This window comes from Barbus barbus (assembly GCF_936440315.1).
Source record: "Barbus barbus genome assembly, chromosome: 36".
In the NCBI taxonomy this organism is placed as follows: Eukaryota; Metazoa; Chordata; class Actinopteri; order Cypriniformes; family Cyprinidae; genus Barbus; species Barbus barbus.
In genome coordinates this window covers 3,277,222-3,301,511 of record NC_136714.1, presented here as the reverse complement: position 1 = coordinate 3,301,511, position 24,290 = coordinate 3,277,222, and the positions used below count along the sequence as shown (strand labels likewise).

Below are 24,290 nucleotides of genomic sequence, written 5' to 3'. Positions count from 1 at the left end.
AATACTCTAAATCTGTGCAAACGTAATGGCGATTCCACTGATCAGCACTAGTATTTCTATCATAACTAAAGCAGCAAAGTCATCAAACCTCTCAAGATACCCAACCTCAGACATACAGTGGATGCAATACTAAGAACCCTTCCAGATGTACAACTGAAAGTAAGACTAAAGGACTGCAAGGCTGCAACTGAAGATGAGATCAGAAAAGAGGCAAGTCAATACATGTTCCTTCAGATTCAGCCAAGCAGGATTTCAGCATGTTTCCATGTAAGGTGCCAGGACTTACAGAAAGCCACAAAAATTCCCACAGGTTCCAACACTTAAGCCTTTGATGCCACACCATCAAGAGGAATTATGGCATATATATAAAAGTTGAGCTGAAACCTTGGTTTAATTTTGGCATAGTATGGGGCTAAATGAAACGGTTGTGTGGACGGTGCTCAGTAAAACCTGTCTTTTTGAGTTAAAAGCTTGTAAATAATATATTGTGCAAGACCTGGAGTGGGATCAGATGGCCATGGATCAATTTGTACTCAATCGATGCACTTCAGAGAAACAATGATGAAACTTCTTTAAAGTTCAAATGCTTTCTACGAATGTCATTTGTATGACAGCATACACTGAATAACGCTTTGGGGTTTAAAACTGTAGTATAATCTTGAGAACATTTTTTTTTTCTTGCATAATACACTGACTAAGGAACAACAAACATTCAAAAGAAACAATGTTATGATCTCACCAATGCATATCTCATCATCTGTTTCTGCATCGCCAATGCACTGGAATTTAAACTCGTTCAGCGATTCTGCAAACTTTCTCTTCGCAGTGGACAAATCTGTAAAAGATGTGACGAGATGTGTTAAAATTTCTCTGAGGAGAATAGCACAAGGTGACAAAACCACAATGTTTTAAGCCAGAAAGCAAAAGAACATGCACTGCACTTTGGAAAATTTGTAGTGTCTGGGTCTTTCAACACGAGAAAAAGAGACTGTGAGGGGGAAAATGTCCAAAAAAGAAGGCCGAGGAGAGACAGAATGAGCCCAGAAGTCCTTAAAAATAAATGCTGTTTGTCATGAAATGAGAATTTGGCTGGTCAGATCACATTATAAATCGAAGGCAGACCCCTTAGTTTTAGATTGTCATAACTTTGGAAAAAATCTTCTTCAGAATAACAAACAAATGAGAAACTTGCATGAAAATGAGCCGAGCTGGATGTCAACCTCAGTAGCACTTTTTGTTGATTGAGGTAAATTGCATATGCTGTACTATAATAGGAATTCATTATATTTGGAAATTGCAAGCCAGTTCTATAGACTCTAGATCAGCTGCATTGAATGATAGATAAACTGAATGGGAAGAGATGCAATTGAATAATTTGAAAGAAATAACATGATTTTTTTTTCCACTTTAGTTTATGGACCAATTCTCACTTTTAACTTTTTGCTTATTATTATGCATATTACTAGCATATTGTCTGTTATTAGGTACTTATAAAGTACATATTAATGTCTTATTTTGACCATATTTTACCTACCCCATAACTAAACTTAACAACTGCATTACTAACTATTAATAAGCAGCAAATTAGGAGTTTATTGAGGCAAATGTCATAGTTAATAGTGAGAAGTGGTCCCAAAACTAAAAATGTATATAGATGAAACATGCATTATATGTAGTGGAAAGGATATTTAGTAATTTTGCGTATTGTATTAACAATTGAAAGTATGCTGAAAGTTATTTGACTTGTACTAAAAGTTTGAAAATGTACTAGTACTACAATACAACTACTACTACTAATAATAATAATCATCATAATAATAAAATTTCAAATTCCTAGAGCTCTGTTAAGAGCACTTAGAAGCTCTTTTTTAAGTATCCCTCACAGCGATATGAACCAAACATTCTGTATGTGATTGTCAAAGTGTCAAAATCAAAAGCACATTTTGGGCAAGCTGTGTGTAAACTCTCTCCATTACAAACAACACAAGTGATACAATTTATAATCAACTAAAGGGCAAGTTTGCCAGTAACAAATACATTATTCTTTTTTCAGGACATGCATTTACTTCTTGTGAAACATATTGACCCAGTTCTTTATGGAAAGAAATATGATTCTGTTTGGCAATGGCTTGCTTTGGCTTACCAAGCTAGCAGGTCACAACACATTTTACAATGCATGAACAAAACTGTAAAATAGTTAGATCTGCAACAAAATTCACACCAATTACCAGTTAATTAATAACAGAAAAATACAACAAACATCTCATGGGTACGTTCAATAGCATATTAGTTTTTGCTTTGGTATCAATAATCATTTAATTTAATTTTTTGGGTAAAGTGACAACCCTACTTCCCAACAAGTGGCCTATCAATTTGTTATTATCAGACGCAGTTATTTTAGCACTCGGAAATCCAAGAATGGATTGTTAATTAGTGACCAGTGCTAAAAATAAGCATCTTCTGTTGAAATCCACATTCGTCAACATGTGCTCTAAGAACACCCAAATTCCCCAAAATGTTCTCCTCCAGTGTCCTCTGCTTCCTGCCTTCTGCCTGGCGACACAATGGTGCCGTCCAAGGAAGGAATGCGCACATACAGTTGTATATGCAAGCACAAACACTCACAAATAAAAGCCAACAGGAAATCAAATAAAAAGATGCAGCATTTTTCTTTCCAAAGGCTCCAGTGGAATGCTGCTGATGTGCCATTATGTGACGTCTGAGCTGTAGTTAACATGTTGGTTGCCTGCGCAGTAAATTTCCTCTACTTTTTAGAGGCTTTTCTAAGTGAAAATAACCATTGACATGTCATAAAAGGTACATTTAATTGTCTGATATTATCAGAGACTTCTTATACAGTAGTCAAAATTTGAAGTGTATCAAAACCTTTCATCAAATTTGTCCTAAAACCAAAACAATACCCATTCTTGTCTTAGGACAACTTTGATTAACTTTTTTGATCCACTTCAAATGTTGACTACTGTAGACCTATCTATGATGGAACGTTTGCTTTTGTCCTGCATGTTCAGACTGCCACATGCTCTTTGGCCAAACCACATAACTTTGATTTGACAGACAAATACAAACCCTGCACCCGGATGGAGCCTTTATTGTTGCTGGGGACTTCAATCACTGCACTCTTAGATCTGTTCTCCCTAAATTTAATCAAAATGTCTCCTGCACTACAAGAGGACATAAAACATTGGACCACGTTTATACTAATGTGAGTGATGCCTACAAAGTCACACCCCTCCCCCACCTGGGTCAGTCTGATCACCTCTCTTTGTTCCTGCTCCCCAAGTATACCCCGGTCATCAAACGTGTGAAACCTACAACAAGGACTGTTAAAATCTGGCTGGAAGGTGCTGACTCCACTCTTCAACATCAATTCCAGCTCACAGAATGGAGTGAGTTTGCTGCCCAGGCCACCACAAACTCTCAGATTAACATTGACACTTACACCAACTCTGTCATGGAGCACATCAACAGCTGTGTGAGCAGAGTGACTACACACAAAAAAATAAAAATCTTCCCCAATCAGAAGCCCTGGATGAACAGAGAGGTTCGCCTCCTGCTCAAAGCAAGAGATGCAGCCTTCAGGTCTGGAGACCAGGAGGCTTACAGCTCAGCCAGAGCCAACCTGAGGAAGGGTATCTGCCAGGCCAAACTCACACACAAACAGAAGATTGAAGAACACTTCAATTCTTCAGACCCCCGGCGTATGTGGCAAGGCATACAATCTATCACGGATTACAAACCACCTAACTCTGTGCCCCCCTCCAGCTCTGCCTCCCTCCCAAACGAGCTCAACCACTTTTATGCTCGTTTTGATCAAAATAATAAGGAGATCTCACTCAAAGCTGAGCATCAACCCAGTGAACTGCCTCTCACTCTCTCCACATCAGACGTTTACTCCACTTTGCGTAAAGTGAATGCACGGAAGGCAGCTGGCCCTGACGGAATACCTGGTCGTGTGCTTAAAGCCTGTGCGGAGCAGCTAGCTGAGGTCTTCACGGACATTTTCAATCTGTCCCTGGCCCAAACAACTGTCCCCACTATCTTCAAAACCTCCACCATCGTACCAGTACCGAAACATTCCACTGCCTCGGTCCCTAACGACTTCCGTCCTGTTGCACTCACCCCCATCATTGCCAAGTGTTTTGAGAAACTGGTTGCATCCCACCTAAAATCCTGTCTCCCTGCTACACTGGACCCATTCCAATTTGCCTATCGCCACAATAGGTCAACAGAGGACGCCATCTCAACAGCGCTTCACTCTGCCCTCACCCACCTGGACAGTCAAAACACACATGTGAGAATGCTGTTCATGGACTTCAGTTCTGCATTTAATACAGTAATCCCCTCCAAGCTGATCTCCAAGCTCAGCCAGCTTGGAATCAGCACACCCATCTGTAATTGGATTCTAGATTTTCTGACTAACAGACCTCAGTCCGTCAAGTTAGATAACCTCTCCTCCTCCATCATCACCCTGAACACCGGCGTGCCACAGGGCTGCGTACTGAGCCCTCTCCTGTACTCCCTCTTCACCCATGACTGTGTTCCTGTTTATGGCTCCAACACCATAATCAAATTTGCAGATGACACCACGGTGGTAGGTCTGATCAAGGATGACGATGAATCAGCCTACAGGGATGAGGTGCAGCACCTGGCTGTATGGTGTGCCACCAATAATCTACAGCTAAACACCCAGAAGACAAAGGAGATCATTGTGGACTTCAGGCGGACTAGGAGTCATGCACACACACCCATCTACATCAACGGAGCTGAAGTGGAGCGTGTGTCGAGTTTCAAGTTCCTTGGCATCCACATCTCTGATGACCTCACCTGGTCCCATAACACCTCTACTCTGGTCAAAAAGGCACAGCAGCGCCTTTACTTCTTAAGGAGCCTTAAGAAAGTTCACCTGAATCCCAGGATCCTTGTGGAATTCTACCGCTGTACCATTGAGAGCATACTCACGAACTGCATCTCAGTATGGTACAGCAATTGCTCCGCATCTGACCGCAAAGCACTCCAGCGGGTGGTGAAAACTGCTCAACGGATCACCGGCACCCAGTTAACTTCCATTGAGAACATTTATTATAAGCGCTGTCTGGGCAGGGCAAGAAACATCATCAAGGATGCCTCTCACCCTAACCATGGACTTTTCACCCTCCTTCCATCCGGCAGGCGTTACAGGTGCCTACGCTCTCGCACCAGTAGGCTCAGGAAGAGCTTCTTCCCCGAGGCTGTGACACTTCTGAACGCCACACCACCAATCTAACCTGCACCTGCTTATTACTGCACTGGTCACAGTACTTTAAACACATGCATTTGCACTACTCATATTTTGCACAGACTGCACATCGTTCAAGTCATTACACTATAAACTGTTTAAAGTTGTTACTGTACAAGCACAGTAAACTATTTCTATAAAATATTGCACTACTGCTATTTTGCATAGAATACATTGTTCTATCAATACTTTGCACACTCATCCAGCTGTATTTATTTATTACCACTGTTCTCACGTTTCTGCTGTTCATAATGTGTATATATAATCTGTAATCTATATAATCTACATTGCTCTGTTCATAATGTACATACAATCCCTACATTGCATTCCTATTTTATATTCTGTATATACTCTGCTCAATACTGTATATAGCAATTCCACTGTATATTCTGTAAATCATATCTTCACTTACTCTGCACTTATATGTATATAAAACACTATATTCTTGCACTTCTGGTTAGATGCTAACTGCATTTCATTAGCTCTGTACTTGTACTCTGCATAAATGACAATAAAGTTGAATCTAATCTAATCTAATCTAAATATTTTTCAAATACTTAACATATTTTAACAAAACTCCTACTTTTATTCTTAAGAAAAAACTATAAAGATTATCCCAAACAAAGATTCAATTTCCTAGAATTATATCCTTCTAATGCGCCTTTTTGTCTCAAAAAGCCTGAAAATATCAAAATTAAATGAAAACTTCCGTTTTTCAGAAGAGGTGTATTCGAGTCCAATGCATGTTTGCCTTTTTTTTTATTTTGCACCAATAATTGTTTGGTATAACCTTGTCATTTGACTGATACTCTGAGGTGAATGTCACCAAGAAATGTCTGGGTTATTTTTACATTAGTTTACAAACCCGATTCCAAAAAAGTTGGGACACTGTACAAATTACGAATAAAAAAGGAATGCAATAATTTACAAATCTCATAAACTTATATTTTATTCACAATAGAATATAGATAACATATCAAATGTTGAAAGTGAGACATTTTGAAATGTCATGCCAAATATTGGCTCATTTTGGATTTCATGAGAGCTACACATTCCAAAAAAGTTGGGACAGGTAGCAATAAGAGGCCGGAAAAGTTAAATGTACATATAAGGAACAGCTGGAGGACCAATTTGCAACTTATTAGGTCAATTGGCAACATGATTGGGTATAAAAAGAGCCTCTCAGAGTGGCAGTGTCTCTCAGAAGTCAAGATGGCAAGAGGATCACCAATTCCCCCAATGCTGCGGTGAAAAATAGTGGAGCAATATCAGAAAGGAGTTTCTCAGAGAAAAAATGCAAAGAGTTTGAAGTTATCATCATCTACAGTGCATAATATCATCCAAAGATTCAGAGAATCTGGAACAATCTCTGTGCGTAAGGGTCAAGGCCGGAAAACCATACTGGATGCCCGTGATCTTCGGGCCCTTAGACGGAACTGCATCACATACAGGAATGCTACTGTAATGGAAATCACAACATGGGCTCAGGAATACTTCCAGAAAACATTGTCGGTGAACACAATCCACCGTGCCATTCGCTGTTGCCGGCTAAAACTCTATAGGTCAAAAAAGAAGCCATATCTAAACATGATCCAGAAGCGCAGGTGTTTTCTCTGGGCCAAGGCTTATTTAAAATGGACTGTGGCAAAGTGGAAAACTGTTCTGTGGTCAGACGAATCAAAATTTGAAGTTCTTTTTGGAAAATTGGGACGCCATGTCATCCGGACTAAAGAGGACAAGGACAACCCAAGTTGTTATCTGCGCTCAGTTCAGAAGCCTGCATCTCTGATGGTATGGGGTTGCATGAGTGCGTGTGGCTTGGGCAGCTTACACATCTGGAAAGGCACCATCAATGCTGAAAGGTATATCCAAGTTCTAGAACAACATATGCTCCCATCCAGACGTCGTCTCTTTCAGGGAAGACCTTGCATTTTCCAACATGACAATGCCAGACCACATACTGCATCAATTACAACATCATGGCTGCGTAGAAGGAGGATCCGGGTACTGAAATGGCCAGCCTGCAGTCCTGATCTTTCACCCATAGAAAACATTTGGCGCATCATAAAGAGGAAGATGCGACAAAGAAGACCTAAGACAGTTGAGCAACTAGAAGCCTGTATTAGACAAGAATGGGACAACATTCCTATTCCTAAACTTGAGCAACTTGTCTCCTCAGTCCCCAGATGTTTGCAGACTGTTATAAAAAGAGGGGATGCCACACAGTGGTAAACATGGCCTTGTCCCAACTTTTTTGAGATGTGATGATGCCATGAAATTTAAAATAAACTTATTTTTCCCTTAAAATGATAAATTTTCTCAGTTTAAACATTCGATATGTCATCTATGTTGTATTCTGAATAAAATATTGAAATTTGAAACTTCCACATCATTGCATTCTGTTTTTATTCACAATTTGTACAGTGTCCCAACTTTTTTGGAATCGGGTTTGTACATCGGTTTCCAACACTGAAAAAAATTAAATAATAAAATAAAAAATTATGACTTATCTCACAATTCTGAATTTATTTCTCAGAATTTTGACACATAAATTCGCTATTGTGAGTTATACAGTCAAATTCTGAGGGGAAAAAAAAATATCTCACAATTATCACTTTATAACTCACAATTGCATGTAACTTCGCGACTGTACTTCTCAGAATGTGACTTTATATCATGCAATTAGGAAAAAAAGTCAGAAATTAAAATAAAACTTTAATCACAGAAGAGGTGTATTCAAGTCCTTGTATGTATAAATAGCCACCCAATCTTTTAATTAATTAAAAATGTCTATTTTTTTTAACATTACTTAAAATTAATATGCAAATAAATAAATTAATTAATGCTTAGTTAGTTAGTTGGTGTCATTATAACCCAAACTCTATTTGAACCTAGTTGATTATAGGAGTATTTCATATACACAAGGAACAATAACATGCAATTGAATGCTGTTGTTACTCCCGCAACTTGCAGTGTGTACACGTCCACAGTGACAATCAGATGTTGAAGTGAGAAAATGGAAACACTTGAAGCATGTAATCTGCTCTTGTTTCTCAGTTTCCTGTCCTGGGATGAGACGGAGTGCTGCTGGTGTGGAACGGATACCAGCTGCTGTCTGCAGGGAGCTCGAGTTTCTATGAGGGAGGATCGGCCCTCCCAAATCCTTCATCATGCTCATCAACTTTTTCAGATGTTCCTGAACACGTGCTTTTTTGTGGCAGAGGTTTTAAATCATTAGAATGAGATACAAGTGGCTTGATTGCTAATGAATGAATCATACAAAGACCTACAGCCTTCTTTCTGATTATCGAACTATTAACTATTTGTAAGCAACTTGACAGGAGCTCGGATTGCTTTCTTTGTTTTGCCCTCCATTAGAAAATGTGTGTAGCTTTTGGCTAGTTGTTTTATCGAAAGGGTAGGTTTAAACACATCTTATAGCGTATTGAACTACAGTTTCATCTCAACATATTTCTCATGCTTCTCAACATGTGTGCAATGCAACAGTCTGAAGTGTAACCTGGAAGTGTTTTGGAGTGCTAACAGAAAGATGTCATGAGTCATGCCTGAGGTCCAGGAGCACATAACTCAGCTTCAGCCAAGTGAAGGAGTATAATTTGTCTCTAAAGACCATTACGGCAGACACTTAGCAGTCACTTTGTACAAACCACTGACTCTGTTAAACATATGCTGCATGGCTGTTACGCATTCACAACTATATGCCAAAACCTGCATCATAAACCTAAAAATCACTGTCTGACTCTAAAGAGATCTGTGCAAACTAAATTTATGAGCTACTTCACACCGGGTAAATAAAGTACAATTTTAAAAGTATCTTAAACTGTACTTAATTTACACAAGAAAACATTTAAAAAGTACAATTTTAAAAGTATCTTGTCGAATTTACTTACAAGCATTTATGGTAAACTAAAATATACCATAATGTCATATCTTGTATGCCATATATTGAAATATATTTGAAGAGTTTATTTGTAAAAACAGATAAAAAAAAAAAAGCTCAGTTTTTTCAAATTTTCAAAAAAACATGTTTTTTATAGTGCTGTTAAATGATTAATCGCGATTAATCGCATCCAAAATAAAAGTTTTTGTTTACATGATATATGTATGTGTGCTGTGTATATTTATTACGTATATATAAATACACAAACATGCATGTATATATTTCAGAAAAATATGTTGAGTTTATATATTAAATATATTTATTTATAATCTAAATTATATTAACATAAATATAGACATGTAAATACGTGTAAATATTTTCAAAATATATACTGTATGTGTGTGTATTTATATAAACATAATAAATATACACAGCACACATATATTATGCAAAAAACTTTTATTTTGTATGCGATTAATCGCGATTAATCGTTTGACAGCACTAGTTTTTTATGTTATCAAGGTTTTGTATAGTGTTAGTTAGGTTTTTTTTTTTTTACCTAGTCAAAATAACCCAACTGCAGTTTTATCGAGATTAATTGGAATGCACAATGAAAAAACATGATTTCTGAGAATTGTTAAAAACAGAGTTATCTGTTTTTGCAAATGAACTCTTCATTTGTAATTACACATTTTGCAATGATTAAGTTAGTAGTACATGTAGTCCATATACTTATATGTAACAACACCCTACAATGAAGAACTTTGCAAAATAAGTCTGCTTTATAGCATCACGAGAGTATTAAGGCAGTCGTGGCCTAATGGATAGAGAGTCAGACTTGTAACCCGAAGGTCGCGGGTTTGAGTCTCAGGTCTGGCAGGAATTGTCGGTGGGTGGAGTGCACTTGGATGGGATAAATGCAGAGCACAAATTCCGAGTATGGGTCCCCATACTTGGCTACACGTCACTTAAAACAATTACTTACTGTAAAATGTACTCAAAAAATTGTCATTATTACAAAATGCTAATTTTACATTTCAAAGTATACGCAAGTGCAGTTTTTTAATATACTTTTAAGATTTGAAATACAGTAAAAGTGTACATTATTTTTATTTTTTACAAGTTATGTGGCACATGCAAAAGGACCATATTTGATTTTGAAAGCTACAGTACAAATTATCAGTGAATAATGTAAATTTTGGTCTGTTCAAAGTGTATGAATCACGTAGGCTGCTCTGATACTTTTTTGATAATTTGGAACTTGGCAGCCTGAGGCCTTTTTAACTTTCATTATTTTGCACAACAAATAGGTAAATGATGACAAAATTTTCTAATATATTAATTTATAAATGTTCTTTACATATATGAATATAGAGCAGAACAGATGATAAAAGCCTTTGTGATGGAAGCCAGTGAAGACCTGGAAGACACATCTCTCCAGATGGTCCAAACGGCAGAGCTTCCATTACAAACAGCACTTTACCAGCAGGGAACTGTACTGGGCCACACAGCGAGAGCTAGTCAGAAGCCAAAGTCTACTCAGCAAAACACCACCACATCACTGCTAGACACACATATTATAATGTCCTGTGAGACATCTTACTTGGAACTCTAGTAGGTAAAAATCAATGAAGATGTAATTAGAAAAAGATGCAGATATGCATTCAAGTTCATTAATTCATAACAAAACAAACACTTTTTGACATATGAACCATAACAGGGTCGTCAAAGACCAAACATGTTGCACATGCGAATGGGAATTAATGTAAACTACGGAGAAATAAACATTAAGTCATACTTGTAATGATGTCATTGCAATAGATCACACAGTTCTATTGGGAAGTCGTGGCCTAATGGTTAGAGAGTCGGACTTGTAATCCAAAGGTTGCGGGTTCGAGTCTCAGGCCGGCAGGGATTGTAGGTGGGGGGAGTGAATGTCCAGCGCTCTCTCCACCCTCAATACCACGACTGAGGTGCCCTTGAGCAAGGGCAACTGCTCCCCGGGCGCCGCAGCATAAATGGCTGCCCACTGCTGTGTGTGTGTGTTCACGGTGTGTGTGTGTGTTCACTGCTGTGTGTGTGCACGTTGGATGGGTTAAATGCAGAGCACGAATTCCGAGTATGGGTCACCATACTTGGCCGTATGTCACTTCACTTCAGTTAAGGCAGGGCGCAGAGCCAATTCTATTGCAAAATCTACAAAAAACAGACTACACAGGATGAAGAGAGACTGGCATGAACCAGTGCATTTCCTTTTGGTATTTTGCAACAATAATAGTTTGGTAACTATGTCATTTGACAGATACTCTGAGGTGAATACCATCAAGAAATGACTTACATTTTTACATTGGTATATGTATATAGTGTATGTTTCCGCAACTGATTTTATTATAATTTTTTATATATACCTGTATATAAAAGGTAATTGCGATTTTTTAAATCACAATTTTGACTTTTTTCCCCTTTCAATTGCGAGTTTATATCTCGCATTACTGACCTATTTTCTCAGAATTGCATGATATAAACTCACAGTTCTGCCTTTTTTCAATTCTGCATTTTTACATCTCGTAATTCTGACTTTCTTGCAATTACAAGTTTATATCTCGCAAACATATTTTCTTACAATTGTGGGTTTACATCTTGTGAGTTAATATATAAACTCACAATTCTGAATTTCTATCATGCAATTCTGACATTATAACACAATTGAGAGTTTATATCAGTATACTTTATAAAGTAAAAATCGTGAGTTTATATCTCGCAATTTTTATTAATTTATCATAATTGTGACTATGTTTCAGAATTTTGAGCTTATCACACAACTCAGACTTTGTAAGTCACAATTGGAAATTTCTATGACTTTATAACTTGCAATTGTGAGTTTATATCACGCAATTCAGAGAAAAAAAAAAGTCATAATTGCAAGAAAGATGTCAGAATTGGGAGATAAAAAGTCACAATTAACTTTTTAGTTTTATTCAGTGGCAGAAACTGGCTTCCACAGTAAAACGGTGGGCACATTAACAAAGATTATATGGTTTTAGCTTCAACCTTTTTTGATGTTTAGCACACAAAATGTCATTTAGTTTCGAAACAAGGTAAATTATGCATTTTTAAGATGAACAACTTTGTTGATTACACAGTACACCAACATGAAGGACACAGACGAGCAGTCGCTCACAGAACGAAGCCCTGCAGTTTCACTCAACATCCTCTAATTGACCTCTGTGGAATAGACTCTTGTTGTTTTTGGGTCAATTTCAGAGCACTACAATTTCTGCTCATTTAGTTTAGTCAGCAAGATAAGATGAAAGCTGCAGCCTGCTGGGATTTGTGCGGTGGCTGCGCTGTTCACGCTTGCAGCTGAAGTACAGTCACAGCACTGTTAGCACCTCAATAAGCATGAAATGACTTTTTAACCTTCCAGAAATGGCTGCTGGAATACATTTTCTCCGTTTGCAGCTCTCAAGGCATTACAATGCCAGTGAAATAGTCAGAATGTTTAAACGGCAGTAAAATAAAGCTTGTGTTTTCTCTGCTGTCGTAGCATGCACACAGGAAGCGGATTCTGATGGAGCAACGACAGACCATGAAAGTGGATTTCCAAACACTGATACACAAGTCCTTCAGAGCGGAGGATGGTGGTATGCCACAGGAAAAGGAAATGAATAACAGGGTAGGAAGTGAGTTATAAGTGTATACTTAATACCTGCAATGTCAGCAACTACAACATGATTCACTGCAACTTAATGACTAAAGGTACTGTCCCACTAGCTGACTCAAACCAACACAGTTTGGGTGAAGGATGTCACACAAACTGTTGACATTATTGAAATGGAATTACACTAGAAATGTAGAAGCACAGACAGTGGGGTAAACACTAAAATGTTTAGCTCATTGGAAGTCGCAAAATGCAAAAATGATATTACATTGTTTCTTACATACTTATACTATGGGGCCGTTGAATCTGATTGGCTGACGAACGTTCTAAGGTGCAATTATTTTCAGGCAAACGCACTGCGAACGTAGTTCCAGGCACCGCATTACATATCACTTCGCCAAATGATTTGCGTTATTTCAAATGTCCTTACAGCCTAAAACAGCCAACAATGACACTGGCCAAACAAATAAATATAGTAAACATAAGGATACAAACGACTACATTCATGTTTTTGCCACAAAATTACGTTTTATAATGTATGGAAAGCACATACGCCGTCTCTCCTGCTCTCTCTCCCTCACAGACAGTTTGCACAGACGCTAACAGACGCGCTAATGTTGATAGCGCTACTCTGACGATTTTATAAGTAACATAGTTTAACAACTTAAAAAGTACATGACTTCTCACAAGCGAGGTAACAACAACGGCGCTGTTCGTGAAGAAAGTTAACTTAAGTTAACAACAGTTAAGTTTCACTATATCTAACATTAGAGACATTGCTGCCAAACACTTTTGAGAGATGCACAGACTCACAGAGGTAATCTCTCTTCTCTCATAATTTAGTTATTAACTGTATTAACTGCATCTGCATTAGTCTACTATCCACGGCTCAAGCCTCCGTTACGGTTTTGGAATTAGCAAGAGAGGCGTTGGACGAGATGCGGAAGAAATAATCCTACTCACAATAGCGATTTAAGTAGAAAAACCAGACGAATGCCTTGAAATATATCAATGTCTTGAGGTGTGGCAACCGTAGTATTAGCGGAATAATTGACTTCGGTCCGTTGAATTATTAGAAAAATTTCTCTATTAATTCAACGGCCCGTCGTCAATTATTCCTTCCTTCATGAAGCTTTCAAAGTAAAATGTTCGGAAATTAAATGTCCAGTGAGTGGAGCTGAATGGAAAACACTTTATCACAACTTGTGTTTCACGGGACTAGAGAGTTCACCATAGCATGTGCAATGCTGTATCAGGTGAGCTACAGAGCACGTTTACTATGTCAGAAAAGCCATACATAAGAAGCTGGATACATCAAAATGTAGTTCTCATGTACATGTATACATGTTAAAGTATTTGAGGTCATAACATAATATTGTGCAAGAAACAGTGTGAAAATAATTATTTATTTACTGTTCATTTTAGTTAGAAAATGCAGTAAATTGTATGTACAGATACGTTTTTGTCACGTTTTTTTCAAATGTCATCTGCACAGAAAAGCCAAAATTAGTCAAATCTGCCATTTTTTTAGATATCGTGAACCTAAATTTGCATAATAGCATCATCCACCAAACACTGAATGGCTGGTGCAGCATTAATAATTCATCTTATTCAAATAACAGTGTAATCAGCACAGAGCATATGGTTGTTTAGATGGCAGTATTCTGGGCCATATGATTAAAAATGGCAAACATCAAGTCAGAATTATACATAAGGATACAATTAGCAAAGCACAAGCAAGTAGCCCAGTAGTAAACGCTGTCTCTGGTTTGTCATGTTGGTTCTGTGTCATTCTTTTGCCCTCTTAGTTTACTCTCTGTGAACAGATATACTGTACATATACTCTCTGCACATGACATACATATATTTTCTAAAACAACATTTAAATTGCTAATCAAAGGTACTGCTATCTGGAAAAAACACAAGAAAAATTATACTGCTTTTTTACAATAATTCAATAAACAAAAATGAACATAAAGTAACTTGCATTACACAAGCTATTTTGTTAATTTTTGTTCCACAAATGAAAATAGTTCCAAAACAAAAAAAAGAAAAAGAAGTGTGCTTAATTGTATTGAATGCACACTTGTAGTGTTCTTCAAATGTTAAAAGCAGTTTTAAAAAAATGCACTTGAAAATAATACAAAATGAACGAAGAGAGTTTACATTCATAACTGTTTTAACACACTTTTAAACACTTAGTCAAATTAGTAGTTTTACAGTAAATTTTAAATTACTGTTTTAATAATTTGCCATGCTTTAAATAATGATTTAACATACTAAAGCATATGCAAAGCATTAGATTTAACTGTGTTATTCAGTATTACATTAAGTTAATACATTTTAAATGTCAGCTGCAACTTCAGCGCTACTCAATAAGTGTACAATATACAATAATTGCATTATTTATGACTTTTTATAAATTAGGATTTTTTTTTTATATTTTTACACCAAACTAGTTTTCTGTTTTTAATATTTATAGAATGTATGTATATAAAGTTGATTAAATGATAAAGTTCATTAGAATTTTTATATTGTAGTTTATTTCAAATCTATTTCACTATTTTATAGAATATACTTTCCAAGCATTTGAACCTGCTCATGACACTGGTTCAGCCAATATTGTTGCATCAGGAATTTTGGGATGCTCAAACTAACAGAGCACCACACTTTGGGAAATCAACCAATGTCGTCTCTGCATATTAAAATGCGACAGAAAAAAGTATTGTAAAAATCCACAAAATTACACAGATTGTGTTAAATGCCACTTCAATACGATTTGACGAGTAACCCTTCCTGATTCCAAGTTTCATCACATGCATTGGGTCAATACGGCCGAACTTGTTAAGACCCATAGATTGGTCCACCAGATTGCATGCAAGCACTTCCGTTAAAAATGACGATGATGTACAGCAGCTGCTTCCTGAACTCAAAAAATGAGTAAACCAGCAGAGAAACAGAAAGAAGAAACATCAGACGTCACGCAGTGTGCACAAATGAAAGAGACTTTAACCTCAACAGTCTCTATACAATATCCTGTTAATTACTTTCACTCGTGTAAACAGTCCCACAGAAGTGTGAGATGACAAGAGTGAAAAACAGGGAGAAAACAAGGAACAAAGATGAAAATTAATATTGGCATATCATGGATTTTCTTGCTCTTCTAAAAGAACTTGATCTATTATGTAACTATGTATGTTCACAACTCCAAACTCAATCCCTGGTCCAAAATTATTTATTGAAACTAAGTTGTACAAGTCTTCATGTTAGGATATCACAACCATTAATAAATCAAGAGTTATTCAGCTATGCACCCCTCCCTGATGAACTACACCATATGATTCATTCAAATAAGTTAGCCAATCATAACAAAGACCATATTGGTCTTAAAGGTACAGTAAACAAAACAGTCTCAACATAGTGGACATATGGGGAAAATCCTAATAGGATAAGGAAAATGTGTAAAGTTTTAAGGCCAGATTTTGCAATTGTTCTCTTCGTATTAGTTAAAACAGGCAAAACAAAACAGCCTATGAAACATGAGATGTGGCTGTTTTGTATTTTCAAAGTGTGATAAGTGCACACACAGACAAACTCGCATGTTTTGCTTTTGCTGGAAAGGTAAACGGGGATCACGTGACTTGGATCTGTTTGTGGTGCACAAAAGAGAGCAGTCCAACATGTGCTGGATACACACCCTTTGTCTCGGCTAAAGCTGCTTTTCATTCAACCAGCAAGTGTCAGCATGAAACACAGCGAGCAGGTGTGTTGTGTGTGTGTGTGTGTGTGTGTGTGTGTGTGTGCAGGAAAAGAAATGAGAGCAAAATGTATCGGTGAATGGAACTGGATGGTTTAGATAGAATGTCATTGACCGTTGCCATGACTGTCAAGCAGTTTCACACAAAAACCTGCCTTAAAGTTTAAGTGTGTGTTATTTGTTAGTTTATTTTAGCCTAATATGCAAATAAATCTATTAAAAATATTTTTAGGTTGATGCATTTGGGGTAGAGCTATCTGCTTGTGCAACAAATTACATATGTTCAGAAAATATGTTTCAAAAATTTTTTTTTTATTAATTAATTAATTTGTTGGTGACATTAAATGTTTAAAATGTTGGTGACATTTTTTTATTTACTTATTTCTTATTTTTCCTATTTATTTTTTTATTAGCAATTAGCTGAACTTTAGAGGACTTCAGGACCCACTTAAGTACTTAAATGTTTATATTTTATGTCTTTGAAATTTGGTTAATATATATATATATATATACACACACACACACAAATTTACTTTTATTTATTTATACATAAGAAATAAGAAATATATGCAACATATGTGTGTGTGCGTGTGTGTGTGTGTGTGTGTAATATATATACACACATAATATATAGACACACACACACACACACACACACGTAAATATTTAACAGTTAAAATTAATTCTAATAATATAAATAAATAATATAAATATTACAATTTTTCACACGAGTTGGCAAACATCAATATCTTATTTGGTTTTACAGAAGTTTCTAAGGCCTACTAGAAGCCTAATGCCAAGATGGCAGAGAGGAGGATGAATTCATGCCCAGTCTCTGAGAGCAATGCCATGTAAGGACCATTAAAAGGACTTTTCTTGAAGATGCAAAAACAAATAAATAAGGAGTTTGATCTCAATGGCGTCTCATCTTTCAAGCCTTCCCCCATTTTTTTTCTATTCTTTGGCCTGTCCCATATCTATTCTCCACCCTCTCTATCCAGCTCTCAATGCAGTGTTCGGCCACCTAGCTCCCGTCTCCTAGCAACGGCGACAAAGAGGTTCCCAACAAAGTCAGGAAGATTTCTTTCTTCCTTGTTCCCCCCTCTGACAAAATCCTACGTTAGAGATTCTGGCTTTTGGTTTGGCTGATGCTGACACAGCAACCAGAGAGGAAAAAGAGGTTTGGAGGTCATACTAAAAAAAGAAAATGAAATCACTCCTAAGTTCTGTACGGAAGCGCGGTACGAAGCCCCCAGTCTCTGGCTCTGTTGATTTCTGCCATTTTTTAACTCGCTTCTGCAAGAATGAAACTAAATGCTGCTTTGCAACAGGAAAGGGCTCAACACTGCATGAGCAACAGAATAAAAGGGTCATGCATGCATGGTTTACCCAAAGCAATTCTTACAGTAAGATATTCACTTTATACAAAACGTTTAGTTTAATCCTTGTGAAAAAGAAGTGTGCTTAATTGTATGCAGTGTACTTGAAATCTTAAAATTATATTTTTAAATAACTGTACTTGCTGATAATACAATATTAATGAAATATAAGGACATTTATTGCAAGTGCACTTTCATGGCTATTTTAAAATACACTTAAGTACACTTAAAATAATTTAAAATTAACTATTTATCTATTGTTGTGGAATCAAGTGTCCAAAAACAATACATTCAGTTTGCACTTAAGTGTATTTTTTATATGTGTTTTTAATTTCTATAGTAAATGCTCCTTTTGATAAGGGACCTTTCACCTCCAATGAGTCAGGAAAAGCACTGTACTGTTTAAGACCCTATGCAAAATATAATTAGATGTATATTAGATATATAAAAATGCTGGCACTTTGGCTGGTTAAGGCCAGTCATATATAAATAAATATGACACTAAAACTGCCAGTAGGTGGCGGCAAGTCCCTTAAAGGGGTCATAAGATGCTTTTTTAAAGATCATTATTTTGTGTGTTTTGTGTAACAGAATGTGTTGACATGTTCAAAAACCACATTATTTTTCAAATATTGTACATTATAGTAGTTCCTCTATGCCCCGCCTCTCTCGTCGTTTTCTACAAAGCCCCTCCTTCCAACAAGCACAGTCTGCTCTGATTGGCCAGCTGACACAGTGCATTGTGATCGGCCGAACACCACAAGGACGCGTCGGAAATGTAACGCCCCTTACAATAACCACGAGCTTCAGCTTTCAAAGTAAATATAAAGACATCAAGCCGAGAGGGGAACAGAGTTGCGTGACAGTCACAGTGATGATGCGCGTATGTATTTGCAGTACACAAACCGCGGTTAAGACAGCTGACTCCACTGTGATGTGACCCTGTCTCTCTAGCCAGTGGCTGACTTTATGAATCAGTTATTGAATCAGTGATTCGTACAAAAACAGATTAATTCAGGAACAAACGACCACTGTGTTTTTATGATTTTAGGTATCAATAATGACCGATATAAAAACAGTGCTGGATAAGTTACACATTAAAGTTTAATTACAGGGTCAGGTGTAGTGCAAAGCTATAATAGTGCTACTGTGCTGTTAAAGTGCTATTCTCACATACTATATACAGCAGTAAATATTTTTGTCACATGGATGACAAGATTATTGTGTATATGGGGAATTTCAAGTTGCCTTGTGGAAATATAACATCACAGAACAATGAAACAGTCTTAAGAATGAGGGCATTAAATTAACTTGTGCTTTTGTGATGCATTTGTATTTATAAAGGAAAATAAAAAATAGGACACACAGTTGCATTGTAAAAGATTCACGATCAACACAAAATTCAGGCTAACAAGAATTAAAAAGTGTCATAAATAAACAGTAATTTAGATGGATAAGGCTGTAGAACAACACTGCCATTCCAGCTGCTGGTTTTCCCATGATGTTGAATGAAGTGCTAAATGAAGCATTGTACCATATTGTTTGACACATGATATAGATTATGCTTCTGCAGGCATGTAATCTCATCATCTGTTGCTAACTAACTTTGCTGTAACCTCATTATTGTAAAGGACAGCACATCTGGCCCAGCTGGATTACAAAAGAGCCATTATGAACAATTAAAAACGAGTCAATTAATCCAACAAAATGATTGGGTGTAATTAGCATTCCTGCACCTGGCTCACAGCTTTAGCTGTATGACACTTGACCTGAAAAAAAACGCATCCGTTATTCCGGCTGACAGGTTATGGAGGTGACTCCATGACCTCTTTCCGTCAGCTCTCATTATGAATGGGGAAACTGTGACAAATCTTGGAAAAAAGCACAACATAAATGTGCATGCAGTACTTTCAGTCCGTAGATAGCTTTACATGTCAACAATGAATGCATTGCGGTAAACTTCTCAAACAGAGGCCGTTGTGGTGTGTGAATATTCAGAGCTTTGCCCAAACCTTTTTGAATGCATATGAGCGCATACTTCAGTGAAATATTGGAATAAATAGAATTTAGCAAAGTAAAATGCTGAAGCGTTACATCTGCAGTGAATCATTCTGGGGTCAAGATCCCATCATAAATCTTTCGATGTGACTGGACCTAAAAAGGTCCCACTAACCTTCTCTGAATATTAAGGGCAGTCGTGGCCTAATGGATAGAGAGTTGGACTTGTAACCCAAAGGTCGTGGGTTTGAGTCTCAGGTCCGGCAGGGATTGTAGTTGGGAGGAGTGAATAATCAACACTCTCTCCACCCTCAATACCACGACTGAGGTGAGACCCTTGAGCAAGGCACCGGACCCCCAACTGCTCCCCGGGTGCCGCAGCATTGGCTGCCCACTGCTCCGGGTGTATGTTCACTACTGTGTGTACACTTGGATGGGTTAAATGCAGAGCACAAATTCCGAGTATGGGTCACCATACTTGACCACACACCACTTCCCCATAAGTCAGAATTGCGGGATATAAATAAGAAAATATAAAGAAGTCAGTTTCTTTTACCAATTGTGAGTAAAAACTCTTTTTGTGACTTATTTTTTTTACTGTTTTTATATCTAAATTCTGACTTTATAATTCGCAACTACATTTTTTTTTGGGGGGGGGGGGGCTTGAAAGTGCAAGTTTATATCTGCTAATTGACTTTAATTGCAAGAAGTAAATTTGCAATTGCGAGAAAAAAAAAGTCAGAATTGTGAGATAAAAAGTTATTACCTTAAAGCAATTACCTTTTTATTTATTCAGTGGCAGAAACAAGCTAAATAAAATCAGTATCAAAACTATAATTAGTTATTGATTATAATTAGTTTGTAACACATTTAAAGAATTTGACAGGATTACCATTTGATTTCACTGGAGTTTGTAGGCCACTGCTTACTGTGAAAAACACTGTACAACAGAACTTTAGTGAACCTTTAGATAAAACCATACTCGATGAGAAGAAAAAAATAACACTGAACAAAAATATTTGTTACAGTTGCCAAATATGGACAAAAAGTTAGACAGAAATGTGATAGCCTGTAATTAAATACATGAGATCTTTATAACAGTAAAGACCTGAAAGTGGAACATTTTAGAATTATACTAAAAGGCCTTTTGCTACCAAGCAGGTGACATAAGTCATATATAGATTGTGTGCAACAGCTTTTTCATGATGTTGATAATTAAGAAGCCTTAGAAATTTGATACAGACACAAATATGATACAATAGGCTTTATAGGTTTAATATTTTTCAGATAATATAGTAATAATTTGCTTTAATACAATGCACCATAACAATATCAATTATTTAATATAGGAAATAACATTCAACTCTCAAGGAAATAGGGTAATTTTCATTTCATGTTGACTAACACCTGCAGGTAATTGTCTGGCTTGTAAGTTTTATTTAATTGAAAGCAGTGTCTGTGCTTGTAACATGTCAGTTTCGGTTTAGTTTCCTTTCAGTTCTGTTTTGACCTTATTTGGTTCTTCCTGTTTTAGTTCATGACCCAGTTCTGTTAATTAGTTATATGCATCACCTGTGTTTGATTAATTATCTAGTTTGCTCCTTTGTTTCCTGTTTCTTTATAAGTCCTCAGTTCTGCCTTTATGTTTGTCGGATATTAAGTTGTAAATGGTTTGAAGTGTGTTGATGCTATTAAATATACCTTTTGTTATCCTTTTGTGTGGGCGCCGATTACTACAACCACCGACCGTGACAGAGCTCATGATCAGTCAGGCCCATTCTGTGCTCTTTTTAATAAATACAGCCGCAAATGAACCGCTAATGATACAAAATCCAGATTCAAAGAAATCTGGATCAATATTCACTTTGATCCTCTTAGAACTGCTTCAAGCATCGTTTGCATTCCCCAAGAAGAAATTAATCATTCAAAGTATTCATAAGCTCGCCATGCAAACATGCTGAATATGTACTGCGTGTGACGTCTGCAGGAGAAAGGGAGGGCAAAACCAACAGCACACGTCCCGAGATGAGTGCATGCTGCGGAGGCACTGGCATCTCTGCTAGGAAGAGGATTCTAGGTCAGCAGGGAAATCCCTTTATTACGGCAAGCCGTGACGGATAACTTTAACCCTTCATGCATGTGCTTTTGTGCTTACTTATGTTTGTAAGCTTCTGTGCTGTTTCAACACTTCCAGCAAGTGCTTAATAATGTTTGCCAGCACATGTATGATAGCATAAGCTGCTTTTCCCTCGATCAGAAGAACGTGACAACACCTGCCAGTCTTGGTGCCGCCCAAGGGACGCGCTGAATGGGATTTATTGCTAGTCAGTCAGCAGGCGGCGGGTGATCACTGTTATCTGGACGAGGCAGAAGGTCTGGGGGAGGGTGCCTGTACCTAACAGACGCCCAAAGGAAAACCCTCAAGGACTTGGGAGGGTTGCATGAAACCAAAACATCTGTCCATTTGAGAGGAATGCAATGAAAGGCTATGAGAGAAGACCTGAAATTCAGTCCTGAGGAAGCTACTTTGTCACTGCTGCCAAGCTACATGTAGTACAGCTACAGCACAGACATTTCAAAAATAGGAAGGATGAAATGGAAAGGTATGCTAACACTTTTCCAAGCATTCATAAACTTGCTAGAAAATATATTCTTCAGCATTCTGACTTAAGCCAGTATAAAACGCGTAACTACACCTTGGTCACCGCAAAACAGCAGTTTTTCACATTACTCACATTTTCGTTATAAAATTAAAATCTAGTTTTAATTAAATATGTATCTATGTATAGGACTAAAACTGAAAATCACCCAAATTTTCAAAAAAAAAAAAACAGCTGGAATTTATTTAATTGTTTATTTAGTTAATTTTTTTTTTTTTTTTAAGGAATGCACCAATATTACCAATGATCCCAATATTCTGGCCGATATCATATTGTTTCCTGTGTTTCCTTTTACTTTATTTCCTGTCACCTTAGTTACTAATTCCTCCCTGTTTGGGTTACTCTCTTATGAGCTGGTTATTGCGGCACGCTATTTTGGAACAAGCTGAGCTACTCTCACGCTACTAAACAAATAGCTACATTTATAGTATTGCTACTGCAACACCACTGAAACTCTTGTAGGTTGTTTCTTCCCCTTTCTGAGACACAAACGCCACTGAGATCACTGAAATAACCTGAGGTTCCCCATATATAATTATGTACATGCGGACAGCAGTTTCTAAGCGCTCAGTTCAGAGGTAAACGGGCTGTATTCGTTCGCTGCTGTGCTGTTGTTGGCACTCTAGGGTTCCGGACACAGGAATAATAGGCCGGAAGAACAAATTCACATGCTTCAGTACGTTCACTGGCTTCAGAGCCTGCCGCTGTCACGTAAAGAAATAACTGGCCGCTCACTTTTAAAACTCATTTTTGAACAATGCTCATTTCAACTTTTAAGGAAATGTGATACAGTACTACTTTGGATAACCTGACAATTCATGACACGATGAAAGAAGACAAGCTTTAGTAGGTCAGCTGCCGCCTTCACGCCTCACTGGAGTCCCACATAAGCATCTCTCTATATTAGAATAATAATAATAAAAAAACATTTGGCCATAATTAGAAGTTTGCTATACAGGATATCAGTGGATACTGAAGAAACTGCAGAATTACTTAGTTTTTAAGATTACATTTACCATAATCTAATGTCTTATAAACACTAATTATTAAGTTTAATATTTCAGAAATTTTACATTATTAAAAAAATATTTTTTCTCACTGTATAATATAATGTTAATATATGGAGGACCAAACCTGCAGAATTTAAAAATACAAACATGCATATATTTAATAACAGGAAAATAAATAAAGGAATACATTATTTATTTATTTTTATATTTACATTTATTTGTATTATTTTTAACTTTTAGTTACTTATTTTTTTACTTTTAATATTTCATTTTTTATATTTATTTATTCTGTGGACCTTTTTTGCTTCTGTGATTTAAATGTGTTTGAAGAGACAAAATTTTTTTAACTAAAAATAGTAACATCTGTTTTTCTTCACATAAAAAAATAACACTGAATGAACCTAAATCCATTCATTTATACCAAAATAATAAACATTTCTTTCCAAACCCCTGCTATTGGCTGAGCCAGTATTGCTGTGTCGCACTGTCTGTTTCAACCTTTGTGCACCGCAACAAAAATTCCCAATTAAATTATATATGGTGAAAATCACACGATCCCATGAAGTTTATAAGGCAATAACACTGGGAGACTGATATTTGTTTGACTGCCTCGTTTCCAAGGAAAATT

General features: G+C 36.9%; 1 protein-coding gene across 4 annotated transcripts in view; it reads right to left on the bottom strand.

Moving 5' to 3' along the window:
• LOC306856155 (rho GTPase-activating protein 26-like) overlaps positions 1-24,290 on the bottom strand; it is an 89,806-nt gene that overhangs the window by 46,768 nt on the left and 18,748 nt on the right. For all 4 annotated transcript variants that reach the window (XM_079395201.1, XM_079395203.1, XM_079395204.1 and 1 more), the window contains exon 2: positions 740-835. In XM_079395201.1, the coding sequence (XP_079251327.1) occupies positions 740-835 (96 nt within the window). The remainder of the gene's footprint in view (positions 1-739; positions 836-24,290) is intronic.